At 44.0% G+C, this 13,425-nt stretch overlaps 1 protein-coding gene and 1 long non-coding RNA gene across 11 annotated transcripts in view; both read right to left on the reverse strand.

Annotated features, from left to right (window-relative positions):
• The window catches only part of LOC311102890 (E3 ubiquitin-protein ligase HECTD1-like), a 40,857-nt gene extending 35,499 nt beyond the window's left edge, over positions 1-5,358 (reverse strand). For 9 of the 10 annotated variants that reach the window (XM_084144357.1, XM_084144351.1, XM_084144355.1 and 6 more), the window contains exons 1-4: positions 5,149-5,358; positions 2,461-2,743; positions 1,989-2,223; positions 140-367 (exon numbers count right to left, since the gene is read on the reverse strand). In XM_084144357.1, the coding sequence (XP_084000483.1) occupies positions 140-367; positions 1,989-2,223; positions 2,461-2,600 (603 nt within the window). In that variant the 5' untranslated portion in view covers positions 2,601-2,743; positions 5,149-5,358. Of the gene's footprint in view, positions 1-139; positions 368-1,988; positions 2,224-2,460; positions 2,861-5,148 lie in introns of those variants that run through there. The other variant, XM_084144352.1, reaches the window with a different exon arrangement.
• Positions 5,359-8,354: 2,996 nt separating this feature from the next.
• LOC311102668 lies at positions 8,355-11,057 on the reverse strand. Its single transcript, XR_014610025.1, has 3 exons — positions 10,859-11,057; positions 10,337-10,477; positions 8,355-10,061 (listed from the first exon to the last, which is right to left on the reverse strand). It is a non-coding gene; the product is annotated as an uncharacterized lncRNA (long non-coding RNA).
• Between the last annotated feature and the right edge of the window lie 2,368 nt (positions 11,058-13,425).

Below are 13,425 nucleotides of genomic sequence, written 5' to 3' on the forward strand. Positions count from 1 at the left end.
TTTTCCAGTAGCTCAAAGCACTTTACACAGAAATGGGGAAAACTCATTAATCCACCACCAATGTGCATGGATGACCGCCCCCCCCACCCACCCACCCACCAACCAACCACGATGACCCCTGAGTGGGTGTCCCATTCACCTGGTGGTCTTCGTGTTTGAGCAGGCTGGAGAGGGACTCCACGCAGGTCTCCAGAGAGGCGTCTTGGGGCTCCATCTTGCTGCACAGGCGAGACACCACAGACATGGCAGAGTGCAGGGTGTCCTTATGGACCAGATGACCGCTGTCCCGGATGAAGCTCAGCACGCAGTTCAGACCCCCAGCCTCAAACACTGCTCCAGACTCCCTGGTACAGATCAGCTCCAGCACCTGACAAATGACACCACAAATACAAGTCAGCAGAAGAATACATTCATTATTTATGATGTGCGGTCCATCTCTTTTACTATGGACTTTACAATGAGGACTCTGCACCTGACTACTTTTGAGTATGAGCATGTTCTGTAATATTCTACCACATACGTAAAACCCTTCCTAAACCAGATATTTGTTGTGTACACTAACAAAGAGGAAATATGACCTACATATTCAAGACCTAATTTGAATAAACTCCTCATATGCATCTTGTGATTTGAATAAAAACGTCTCAAGTAAAGAGAGAACGTTCTCTTGCAGGGCCTAAAATTGATATTTTCTTCCACCAGCCACTGTGGCAGGTAGATGAAAAAAATCTACCAGCCAAAATCATTTTCTGTCATAATTACATAAAAGAACTGATGACCATGTTTTGTAATGTTTCTAAAACAAGAAATGTATTAGTAAGAAGTAATGTGGTATATTGCTACATTTAATTTCATATTTTAACCAAAATATCAGATGAGACAAAATGTTCAGCTGTCCCTTTAAGGGTGGGATTTTACAGTGGTAACGGGCCACTGGAGTAATGTCAGGTGTGTCTGTGTGTGAGATTTGGGATGTGACTAGTAGTAGACAGTGGCTGCAATCAGCGACCTTTCGGTTACTGGCACAACGCTCTTAACCACTAAGCTACCTGCCGCCCATACCTTAAAATGTCCCTTGCCCAAGCGAGGGAGAGTGATGATCGGAGAGGCAACGTCCTTGATGGAAATCTTGAAATTGAGCTTAAAAACAACCAACCTAAAGCTATTCATGTATCTTGCAAGCTAACGTAGCTAGCTTACCCATAGCTGGCTAGCTAGTTTTATAGTTTGGTCATTTATTCCAATACATTTCAGAATTCCAAGAAATATCTTTATGAAGCTAACTGGGTTTTATAGGCTCCTCAGAACGAGACTAAGCCAATTTGCCAACGCTAAAATCAATGTCATCTATCAATTTTTTTTTAGCAAGCTAGCAACATTATTTTGTCTCACATGCCGAAAATGCAGCCATGTTGATTTAATGACACGTCGTGGCCACCAGCGTTTGACACTTGACTACAGTTTGCATTGAATTGTGGGTCATGAGTAAATTAGACCAACTTTTATCAGTGCTTCATTCACAGCGCACAAAGCTGTTGCTGCGCGAGGTGGGATGTAGGATTCGTATTTCTTGGTGTCATACTTGACTTTTGACTATTTTTTTATTCACCAATGCAAATGTAATGCTCTTGCTGTAGAGCCCTGCAAATTGACCACCCGCCAACGTGACTAGTGAAGTCTGTAAAATGTAATACTTCCCCCCAAAAAAACAAATCCTCCTCCAAATATGGTATTTTACAGTTAATACCGTCAATGGCACTAAATATAAATATACCCGCATTTGGCGGGTGTTAATTTTATGCACTGTTTATGCCCTGAAGCAAAGAGTCGATCACATAAAAAAGGCAAAGGAATTGTTTTTATGAAGTAGAACAAAAAAATAAAAAATATCCCCACACTGGTGTAATGCTCCCAAAGTGTTTAATAGGAGAATGTTTCAAGCCCAAATTGGGTCTTCGTCAGGACGATTTTTCTAAATAAAAGTGTACCTTGACACACTGCTCGGCCAGGTCTCTGCTGGTCCTGTTGTTGAGCTCCACCACCACTAGGCGGTTACACAGAGCCTTGATGGCCCCGTCCACGCCCACGATCCTGCGGGTGCACTCAGCCGACACGTCCAAGTAGTATGTAATGGCGCGGGCAGTCACCTCCAGCACGTTGTCCGGCGCGCTCTCGTCCAAGAAGATCTTACACAGGGCCGGGAGGAAGGTGCGTGGGGGACACCTGGAGGACATATATAACCTTTATTTATACAGGTTATTCTCATTGAGATAAAATCTATTTTGCAAGAGAGGACTAGCTATATAAACATCTGTGCACGGCTCAACAGTAACTACATAAAAAGGATTGTGCCATCATTACAGGCAGTTTGTATAAGCGCAGCATTGTCCACTCAACAGTATGACTAATGCCTGAGATGTTTGTGAGATCAACATATGACAGTGTATGTTGGTGACTCACGTCTCGAAGCAGCGGTCCACGTTGTCAGACATGAGCAGTAACATGCAGAGCTGCTCCAGGGCGATCAGCTGCATGTCTCTCTCATCTCCCTGGCCCATCTGGAGCCATTCCAGCAAGGTGTCTGGGTCCACGTCCGCCATGATCACCCCCTGCTACAGCTCCCTATCTGGCACCTAGCCCAATCACTGCTGTGGGCTGAGCTGGGGACTCATCCGCCGGACGGAGAAAACACTGACAGGTCCAATCACTGCTCCCTATTGTGTGTCATGTAGTCTTCCTTCACCTGGGGTGGAGCGGTAGAGATAGAGGGAAAGAAAGAGAGGTAGAGTGGGGGAGAGAGAGAAAGGGAGAGAGAGAGGTGGGGGGGAGAGAGAGAGGTAGAGGGGGGAGAGAGAGAAAGCTAGAGGGGGGAGAGAGGGGTAGAGAGAGAGGAAGAGGGGGGAGAGAGAGAAAGAGAGAGGGAGGGGGTAGAGGGGTATAGAGAGGTGGTAGAGGAGGATAGAGAGAGGGAGAGCGAAAGCTGGCGTTTAGTTTAATCATGACTGGCTCAACTTGCAGTTGCCAATGGGATTACGTTGGGCAAGTAAGAGCAACAAAGGTTTGTAGCTAGTTCACGTGACATCTGAAACATGGTAATTGCTATAAAGAACTAAGCAACAGTAAACTTTTCTTCTCAGGAAAATAAGTGAGGCACAAAACCTGTTCTACGGGTACTGTATGTAATAATAATAACAACAACAACAAATGGGACTTGCATATCACTTTTCAAGGACCCAAAGTCACTTTACAATTGTAGAAAAAAAATTACAAATAAAAAACAGGAGTCCAAATAATCATCAGACTAAACAAAACCATGAATAAAGAGTGGGGTGGGTTCAAAGATGGGAAAGAGTGTGATATATCAGTGTATGGGGAGGGTAGGGTTGGGATTTGGATATGGTGCTGCTCGGTATGGTGAAGAGAGTAGTGTCTTGGTAGTGTATTTATTTGCTTGTATGTGTGTGTGTGTGTGTGTGTGTGTGGGGGGGGGTGCTTTAGGAGGGACTGAAAGATAGTGAAGGACTCAAGAGTTACAGATGGCTGGAGGGAGGAGTTTCAGAGCCTAGGAGCAACCCTGGAGAAGGCCCTGTCGCCGAAGCTCTGGAGCTTTGACCTAGGGATGACAAGGTGGCCTGCTGTGGTCGAACGGAGTGCGCGTGTGGGTAGGTAGGGGAGAAGAAGGTCTGAGAGGTAGGGGGGTCAGAAAGAGGATTTTGTAATCAATGCATTGGGAGACAGGGAGCCAGTGGAGTTCAGAGGACTGGGGTGATGTGGTGCCAATATTTAGTGTGAGCCAGGCTGCAGACTGGCGGTATCATCTCAACACAATACTGAGTTCAACTATTTTCTGTTGGGGGTTGGACTACTTTCATTAGGACTTGAAACAGTAGAACAGTCTCCTTTGTTAGAGCCTGGATGGCTATAGGCTAAACAGGCTTGGGGTAGATCCTCTTATCAACAGATTAATCACAAATTGCCAGAGAGAGTTTCTACGACTGACAACTACTGACTCGCACTGAATTGTTTCCCAGAAGGCATAGGTTCCATTTCCTTTGAGCCACAAACTGAATGTCCAAAAAGGATAGCCCAGTACTAGGTAACTTTTATCTATCTTACATCTACAGTCTAACTGACAATAGAGATACACTAATAATGTGCAGACAACCCATCTCTTTACTTTTGACATTATCATTATTCAAGTACCTAGCTAATGTCACAAAACAAGTCACAAATCCATTATTGTTAGCAACACCAGAAAGTACAGCAAACATATTCAAGTAAACAGTTCTTTATATAGACCTAACTAACTAGCTACTGTAGCTAGTTAATTCCATCATGACATGGTTCATTTTTACTGCCACTGCAGCCAAGTTAACGTTGCAGTTGTTGTGAAAGACAACCTAGTTAAGTAGCAGCATAACAATCTTACAAAACAAGCTGAACTGCATAACTAGCTAGTTAGCGTAAACAACCTAACGTTATCATTTGCTATAAGGCCTGGCTACACTTAGCTAGGTACTGGCTAGCAAGCACAGTTATATCAACATAACGTTAGCCATCTATCCACGAAGACAAATAACGTATTCCCTGCTGTTGTCGACGTAGCTAGTTAGCTAACTTCTGCTTGGTACCGTTAGCTAGCTACTGTTAGATGACTACGTTAACTATATTTAGCTAAACTAACGTTAGCTAACAAGTAACCGGTTATAGGCTAATACAAGTAAATTACAATCAATTAAATAACTACTACTTCATGCTCAATGTGAGAATATATCACACATAGCCGACTGTATAGGAGGACGCCAACATTTGCGTGTTATTTTTGGTTGATCTGTGCATCAGGTTTAGCCAGCTAAATTAACGTTAGTGTACCTAGCTCATCCTAGTCAGATTAGCTAGCTACAGTAGTTAGTCGCCTAAAATCAAACAATGAAACTGCTACAATATTTACTAACATGTATATCTTCAGGATTGGAGAATACAGAAGAGTTCAAAACATGTTACAATGCATGGCCTGACCATCAACACATAATCCGCGAGGATTCAGTTCCAGGAGAGCCCAAGGCCGCAACACTTCTGTCAGTCATAACATGTAGGAAAAGCTGGGTCGCTCGGTTCACAGCACAAACATAACAGATAAACACTCACCGTCTTTCAGCAGATGACGAAAAGAAAATGACGGTCGATCAAATAGAATAGTGCGTAAAGGAACAATCTAACCTAAGGGGAAAAAACGACTTATTTCCCAGTTCTTTTTACCGAGCCATAAAGGTCAAAGTACACAGTAATGCAATACACAAATTCGAGCGAAATGGAGAGCGGTAGAGGGAACGGAGTGGGCTCTCCGTCGTATGCATCACGAGGCTACGCAGCGTCCTACTGTATTCTCTTTTCACCGGCTGACAGCATTGCGGCTGTATGCAGGGGGCGCTAGCTACAATACGTGGAAAAGCACAGAGACCCCATTTCAAGAATAACTTTTTCTATGTAAAGGGTGGACCTACATACTCACTTGGTATCATTCATGAATATTGCAGTCAGTCAGATATAAAATGCTAAATGCAGAAAACATGCATACAGTATGTTGTCATACCATCACATATGTTATAGACAAAGACGCAATGAATACAACACATTTTGGTTTTATTTTACAGTATCCTCACAGACACAGCTGCAGTATGAAAGTGCTAAACAGCCATAGCAAAAGCCAAGCTGAAAGCAGGACAATGTACTTACCAGCAGGGACGGCTTGTTCAATAGGGCGATATGGGCGACGCACTGCCAAACGGGAAAAGGAAGGGATTTTTTTTCTAATCAATTATAAAAAATAAAAAATAAAAAATATTTTTATTTTTATTTTTATAAATTTATAAAAAATTATATCACGGCAACAGCAGTTATCAGTGTTCACGTCTGATCTGACAGCCACTAAATGTCAAATCAGGCTAAAGTCGTGCTTCAAATGGCCCCGCCCGTTTTTTGGGCGATTTCAGTCAGGTTGAAAATCGCCCAGAAGTCTCTCATAGCCTGTCATGTAAAATCTATTTTTTTCACATTTCAAAGCTTTCAATACATTCTCTATGGGTGTCTGTGGGCTTGCACTTACGCGCTTTCGTCATACATAACGTAACCACGAATGAACGTAACTAAGAAAAGACCAGGTAGCAGCCTCAATCAATTCACTACTACTATCAAAATGGCTAGGCTTCAGTCCAACTCGATTGTGTCTTTGAAAGAAGTTCCTTTTTGTCGGCGAACAAATTAAGATAAATTGGCAACGAAACAATTAGGACCTCCCAGACCAAATTTAATAATTCAACAGGTTTCTACTAAAGGCGGAAAGTCCTACACCCGAGGATTTTCCAAAAATTGGTACGAACGAAAAAAGACATTGCCACTCACTCAACTGGATGACGAGGGATACAGGCTAGCTGTCCGCCGCCACAACGATGAGGTTAGTGTTGATAATCACAAGTTTACTGGATGTGGATATGGTGTAATAAAGGCAGTTTATTCAGAGGTAAATATATCTGGAATCGCGTTCACGGACCCGTTCGTCAAACTCTTAGGGAGCTATACATTAAGCCCCATTACTTACCATATCAGATAAGAGAAATTGCTGCAGCTACATATATTTTACATCCTGGCCCTACATAGTTCACTATTTGCATCACTTACCAAAATATTACATGTGGTCATATATGCTTGGAAAGTGGAGATGCCATAGAACGTCAAAAAAGTAAACATTGCTGGAGACACATTGTCGTTTTGGAGAAGACATCGCGTTTGCTAGCGAAGAGATTTGTTGTGGCAAATGAACTTGGCCTGGGAATTGCCAGGAACCTCACGATAAGATATATGCATCAGCATTGCGAGTCTCATGATTCTATACGTATTGCGATTCGATACTGTGATTTTATTGCGCACCATATGTCTGTTGCAGAGGGATCAGAAAGCCATGAGAACGAGTTTTGATCAGTCATGGAAATAAAAGTGCTGAAAACTAATTGGCTCCCAATGTGAAAAGATTGAGAACAAGCTATGAAGGAACAATAATGGTGTTTTGGTGCAGGTACAGCCAACTAGCGCTAAAATATTGCGATATTGTCAATACAGTATATCGTAAAGTATCACTATGTAACTCGATTTCTTTCACCCCAATCCCTCAAATTAACGGTAAATAACTGAATTGTTTGCCCCACATTTAGCTAAGATGATTAGCTAGCCAGCTAAAATGTTTTATTTAGTTAGCAGTCGCATCTACAATAGTTTACTGTCAATAACATGTCTCCAAAAATGACGTGGTGTCTCCAATTGTGTTGACATTTTACAATTGCAATGCGCATCCATGAGTATCCACTTTCTGTAGCTCAGCTGGTAGAGCATGGTGCTTGTAACGCCAAGGTAGTGGGTTCGATCCCCGGGACCACCCATACGTAAAAATGTATGCACGCATGACTGTAAGTCGCTTTGGATAAAAGCGTCTGCTAAATGGCATATTATTATTATTATTATTATTATTATCTGAAGAGAGCCCCGAAACATTGTGTGCAGACATTTTATGCAATAAATGAAGTAGGTTCAATCTAGTAGTTCTGATCTTCTGATTGGTCCTGATGAGTTGGGCGAGGTCACCTCCAGGCTACTGTCACTGTTGCATTGGCTCTGAGTCGGGTTCTCTGTCTTCAAATGTTCAGCCTAAGAGAGGGGATTTTTGTGTGTGTGTGTGTGTGTGTGTGTTTAACAGTGATGATGTGTGTGTGTGTGTGTGTGTTTAACAGTGATGATGTGTGTGTGTGTGTGTGTGTGTTTGTGTGTGTGTGTGTCCTCAGAGCAAGAACTCGTGAGTTGGAAGAACTGAGAGGCCTATGGCGTGGGTGTTGTCCTTGGCCACCTGCTGACAAGGCTGACAAGATAGGACCCTTTTGTCCATTGTTATTGGATAGGAACAGAACTTATAACCAGCTCCTGACCTAAATAGATCTTAGCACAACATTTTACTCAACATATCATATTCCATATTCACTATAACAAATATATTTACTACGACATTAGCAAGAACCGCCACATCCTCAGCCGGCTAATCCAGTGTGTGAAGTTTTGCGGAGTGTTTGAGTTAGCTTTGCGAGGCAAAGATGAAACTGAGGGCTCCACCAACCCTGGTAAGCCAACACTTTTGAGATCAGTCAATAAATGCTTCTGGTATTGACTTATATGCTGCCCCTGTCTTCATGTTGTTGCTGGACATATCTTTTTTTTAAATGTGTGTAGGTCACCTAAATCATCAGAAAAATTGCCCCTCCTGAGAATTTTTTCAGGAGCCGCCACTGCTTACCAGATGTATTTGTTATTGCATAAATTCTTTAATTTGTAGTGTTAACTTTCTGAACCACCTTCCCACGATTGACTGATCCAATATCATAGTGTCACTTACATTTTCATTGCATTTGATTGAATTTCGATGTTTGTATCCATTTCGTAAACCACAATTCTGAATAGTGTCCTTTGGACCAGAAATTATTTTAACATACATTCCTTCACACTCAGCCACCCAGGAGACTTATGTAGGGTAACTTAACATGAACACTGAGAGGATTATGCTAGTAATGATAAAGTGATGCTGCTAACTGACTGCTGGTTAAATGGATCTCTATGCAGCCCTTTTTAATGTAGTCAGTGACCATAATACAGCACTAAGATTATGACCATTATAATGTTAACTTAATAACAAAGTTTTGATTGCTGGCTGGACATGTAGCTACAACATTAAACAGTATGTTAAGTGCAATGCCATTTCAAGAACATCAGTGCAGTGGTTGTATTGTTCTGTGGACACACTGCTCTGTAGACAGTTGGATTGGTCTTAAAAATCAAAAAAACTTTCAGTACATGGTAGTTTACATTGCTTTACCTGTATTGCTATGGCAATTCAAATCAAAGTTGTGTTGGAGAATGAAGTTAATGCAGTTTTATTTTCCTTCAACACTCTACAATTATGACAGCGGTGTGTATATATGTGTGTATGTATGCTGCATCTCTTTCAGCTTGCGTTGCAAAATGTCTGTATTATATATAGACTGCCTCTACATAATATGATGACAGCCATTCAAATGATATGACAAAACGAATACTGTAGACATCCAATCATGTGGATGCCATGTGAAGTTTAGATGTGAATGAAAATGCTATGGTTAGAAGTGAGCTAATGTTTCCCATACTGATTGAACAGGGGTGTGTGTATTCACTAGGAAGCAAACAGGCCGAAATGGGGAGGGACCTACCTGAATTTGTCCATAAGAAACACTTCTGTTTGCACTAATGAATACAAAAAATTGGTCTTGAGTTGAATGCTAGGTGAGGTCTTGTTGGGTACTTGGAGCTGTGTGGCCTTGACGTTGACACTATTCTGGTTGCCCTTGACAGCAGCCTCCAGCCTGGCCTTCATGTGGGGCGAGGAGGCCGTTAGGGCCTTGAAGACGGACGAGTGCTGGGGGCCAATGCGCATCAGGTCCTGCAGGGACGACTCATGCAGTGCGCGGGCGGGCATGGGGGCAGAGGCCAGGGCATTCTCATCCAGCAGACAAGAGATTAGGATGGGAAGGAGAATGGCCACCAGCTGGGGACCTGGCGGTCAAAGATCAAAACACAACCAAAATAAGACTATGCATCATGGGACAGAAAGACAGAACAATTGGAAAGGAAAGAAAAATATCAACCAATCCAGATTTGACACCTATTATCCTGGGAACTTATTATAGTTTTCCACTTCAACATCTAGAAAAGCTGACTAATAATATTGACCACTAATGACCACAGCAGTCGGGAGTCTGAGGTAACTTAGTCTCCTCATGGTGTGTCTCGTCTGCAGCAAACACCAGAGCCTCCAGGGTCCTGACTCCATCCTGGATGGCCTGGAGCTCCTCGGGGCTCTGGGACCTCCTCCTCTCCACCTCCTGGAGGTGTCCCATCACACATCCCTACAGGTCCTGGATGAAGGGCACCACTAAACCCGTCTGGCTCTGGTACACTGACATCAGCAGCTGGTAACTCCTGCTGAGCACCTGAGGAAGAATAGAGAGCTGTTGTAGAGTCAGCTGTGGATACAGCCTTTACATATGCTTTACATATGAGAATCAGTGGGGAGAACCTATTTGCATTGAATGCTTGAAGAGAATGTAATACCGAGGAACTTTGAACAGTAACTTGCACAGTAGAAAAGTTGACTATATAAAATACTTTTATAGTCATCATAAGACAGTGGGTCACCAAGGAGTCCTAAAAAGGTGCCTTGTTCTATAGTTTTGTATTACTGCTGAACTACTTAGTGCTGAGTTACCACAGGGTCTTTAGACTCCAGGACTGTCTATGCAGCGTGTCTGCAGTGGCTGGGCTGTGGTGACCTCAGGACTGGCAGACAGCAGGAAGATGGTGAGAGCTGTCAACAGACTGATCTCATCCACCGCAGGGTTGGGCTTATCTGTTAACAGAGTCAGGGACACAAAGAGAATCATTCATCCAGTTAGAATCTGACTGAACCTAATACAATTTATAATGGAATTGTGCATTCTGAACCGTATTTTGACTTGTAAAACCCAAGACCAAACTTGGAATGCAATTGAGGAACTTAAAATGGGATTGCGTATGTGTGGACTTTCAAACCAAAGGCCATTACATTTGCTGTAGGCTGATTTGTTTGATCAATTTTTCCTTGTGGTGTGGGCTCCTGTGTCGTAACAGACTGCGTATGTGTGTGTGTGTGTGGGTGTGTGTGTGTGGTTGTGTGCATGGTTGTGTGTGTGCGTGATTCTGTTTTCAATGTGAAGTGTCCTCCCATTCCGCTTTGTCCCTGACTCCGTACCTGAGTCCCAGAAGTCCAGCAGGGTGTTGAGGGCACAGCGCAGCAGGTGGGCCCCCGCAGCTCTTCTCTGAGCGACTTATAGGGGAGGAGAGCACAGCTCCCACCAGGCCCAGAGCCCCACCACCACAGGGCTGCTGGACCAACTCCCTCAGCACCCCCATCAACAGGTATAGTACTGTAGGCAGGATGGACACACTACCTATGGGGGAGAAGAGACAGGGTTTAACCATTAACCACAGGTTAACCACAGCACCATAGAAAAGACAAGAGAGTGGTGAGGAGGAGAATGTTTAATCAACCTATCATCTGAGTGATCATTCTTTAAACAAGATAAAGTTGTTTTTAAAGGGCTTTAACACATTCATTTACAAATTAGTATTCGTCCATTTGTGAGTCATGTATTGGCCACTACTGATCAAATAATCAATCATTCTCCATGAATCAATCTAATGATTAATCATGGTCTTGACCTACTCTCTGTGCTGTTTACTTCCTGACTTAGTTGAGTTGAGATGGAATTAATTAACCACAGTCCTGGTTAGTATCGCAAGCAGGCCCAGCTTGGCTTACCCTCAGGAGAGCAGATGGATGGCAGGTCAGACAGGAAGAAGGCCATTGAAGGCCGAAACGTCAATCTTTTAAACTTGTCAAATATAACTAAGAATTTCTAATGGTGAGAGGGCATTGCACCTTTTCCTATCCAATGAGGTCAGACAGAATGCCCAGAGCAGCCACTACCAGTCTGCAGTCACTGTCACTGAGACTCCAGGCCGATCCTCCCTGGCCCCCACTGGGGCTGCCGGCCCAGCTTGGTGCTGAGCTAGGGTAGTTTATGCACCAGCACACACAGGCACAGCTCCAGGGCCCCATTTGACAGCACACCCACCTGCAGAGTCAGACAGGACGTCTTTGCAGAGTTTGAGCTAGTGGGCCAGTTTCCCCATGGCGATGGAACTCATCATGTGAACCAGGGTCTCCTGGATGTCCTGACAGAGACGGGGGTCAGACTCCCGTTCTAGTAGGCTGAGCAGAGCCCCCTCCAGGCCCACCTCCTTAATGGTCACATCTGAGGAGGAGAGGAGACACGGGCCCCAATGAGGCTTTTCTACAGCTTATTAAGCTACATCTTAATGTATGTTCATTATTCAAAGTCCATTTGCACATGCTGAGCATTACGTGGTCCTCTGTAGCTCAATTGGTAGAGCATGGCGCTTGTAACGCCAGGGTAGTGGGTTCGATCCCCGGGACCACCCATACGTAAAAATGTATGCGCACATGACTGTAAGTCGCTTTGGATAAAAGCGTCTGCTAAATGGCATATTATTATTATTATTACCGGAAAGATAATAGATTTGCTGTCGAAAGGTCAGTGACCATAAACATCTCGCCTTGTTTGTGAGTCTGTGTGTGTCTCTCAGTATGTGTCTGTCAGTGTGTGTGTGTCTCAGTGTGTGTGTCTTAGTGTGTGTTTGTGTCTCAGTCTCAGTGTGTGTGTGTGTGTGTGTATGTGTTGGTCTTACCCAGCGGTGTGTTGTCCCTGCACGGCAGCTCCTTGACCAGGGCCACAGCGTGCTCTGACACCTCCAGGGCTTCCTTCTGGGCCAGCTGTCTCAGACATGCCACCACAGCACGACGCAGAGACAGGTATGAGCTGCAAAGGTTCACACACGCACGCACGCACGCACGCACGCACGCACGCACGCACGCACGCACGCACGCACGCACGCACGCACGCACGCACGCACGCACGCACGCACGCACGCACGCACGCACGCACGCACGCACGCACGCACGCACGCACACACACACACACACACACACACACACACACACACACACACACACACACACACACACACACAGGGTAGGGGAGGGAATGGCCGGCAGCGATGTAGCTCAGTTGGTAGAGCATGGCGTTTGCAATGCCAGGGTTGTGGGTTCCATTCCCACGGGGGGCCAGTATGAAAAATCTATGCACTCACTAACTGTAAGTCGCTCTGGATAAGAGCGTCTGCTAAATGACTAAAATGTAAAATTTAAAAAAATATACACACACACACACACACACACACACACACAGGGACACACACAGTGACACACATGCCGCACACAGACATGCATACATACATATACACACACACACACACAGAGATACACAGAGACACACACACACACACAGAGACACCAATACGTACTTAAGCAACACAGTATATCAGGGCTACATAGAGACCCTAACACCTGTAGAGAGGGTGACCATTCTGTCTGTGTTTTGAAGTGATAGTAGCACATGGAGAATCCCATAATAAAGGAGTGATTAGCACTTTGGTTGAAACATAACAATTCATAGGATAGAAGAAGTGAACTAAGAGTGAGTCAGATCACATTTCATTACAGGACCCAGTCTATCCATCTTAACAGTGTGACTACTCCTCTGTTCAAAACCCCAGTAGAAACACTATCATAGATAATTAATAAATGTTCAGCTCAACATCATGCTGGAACGGATACAAAATAATAATTGCTGTGAGCAGCTAGCGAAACCGAAATATCAGGGATATTTCAGCAAG

The sequence above is a fragment of the Coregonus lavaretus genome (assembly GCF_964263955.1).
Source record: "Coregonus lavaretus genome assembly, chromosome: 27".
Taxonomy (NCBI): Eukaryota; Metazoa; Chordata; class Actinopteri; order Salmoniformes; family Salmonidae; genus Coregonus; species Coregonus lavaretus.